Source organism: Pteropus vampyrus, unplaced genomic scaffold (assembly GCF_000151845.1).
Source record: "Pteropus vampyrus isolate Shadow unplaced genomic scaffold, Pvam_2.0 Scaffold31, whole genome shotgun sequence".
In the NCBI taxonomy this organism is placed as follows: Eukaryota; Metazoa; Chordata; class Mammalia; order Chiroptera; family Pteropodidae; genus Pteropus; species Pteropus vampyrus.
In genome coordinates, this window is record NW_011888812.1 from 11234743 (window position 1) to 11235693 (window position 951).

At 40.4% G+C, this 951-nt stretch overlaps 1 protein-coding gene across 1 annotated transcript in view; it reads right to left on the minus strand.

Moving 5' to 3' along the window:
• The window catches only part of LOC105290081 (olfactory receptor 4A5-like), a gene marked incomplete at its 3' end in the record, with an annotated part of 4169 nt that extends 3659 nt beyond the window's left edge, over positions 1 to 510 (minus strand). The window contains exon 1 of the mRNA XM_023528656.1: positions 1 to 510. This exon is cut by the window's left edge and continues 437 nt beyond it. Coding sequence (XP_023384424.1) covers positions 1 to 510 — 510 coding nt within the window.
• Between the last annotated feature and the right edge of the window lie 441 nt (positions 511 to 951).

Sequence of the window (951 nt, forward strand, 5' to 3'; positions counted from 1 at the left end):
ATTGGGACCACAGAAGGGGAGGCTGTACACAACGAGAATTTGAAATGTAGAGTGCATAAAACCTCCAACCCAGGCCACCACCAACAGCACGATGCAAACCTGTCTATTCATGATGGTTAGATAATGCAGTGGCTTACAGATAGCCACATATCGATCGTAGGCCATCACCACCAGTAGGAAGATCTCAGAGCCACCAAATAAGTGGTCCAGAAAGAGCTGTCCCATGCAAGCTGAGAAGGAAATTGTCTTTTTAATATTGAGTAAATCTATAGTCAATTTCAGTGAAATGGCAGTGGAATAAACCACATCTATGAGTGACAGACAGGCAAGGAAGAGGTACATGGGGGAGCCCAGGGAAGGGCTGGCAAAAACAGTCACTGCGATGAGCAGGTTGCCCACCACTGTCACAATGTAGATGAGTAAAAATATGACAAATAATGCTTTTTGCCCCTCAGGATCTTGAGTGAGGCCCAGGAGAACAAATTCTGTCACATTGTTAACATGTCCCATTGACTCTTCTATAAGGGCTGGTTCATGGATGGGAATTCAGGAGAACAAGACCTGCAATGAAATTGTAAAGATGACTATAAATTCATCCATTATGTTCTAGAGTATAACTTCATCATTATATCTTCCACACTGGTTTACACACAATACACATTATGTAACTGTCTATTCATTCTTCTTCCAAAGAGCCCATTACCCTCCCTTGACAATCAATTGACACCTTTTGTGCAGCTCCATCTAATTCTATTCTGCTTTTTCATATCTTTATTATTAAAAAAATATCTCTAGGCCTGTCACTCTGACTTGAACAAACTTATCCAGTGATAAATTGGATTTTAGAATTATAAAGTCTGAAGAATGCCTATAAGGTACTCATTCAGCGTCTACCTATTTAATACCCAAAACATCTTCAGTGGAAGAGTGTAGCACAGTGATGAATAACAC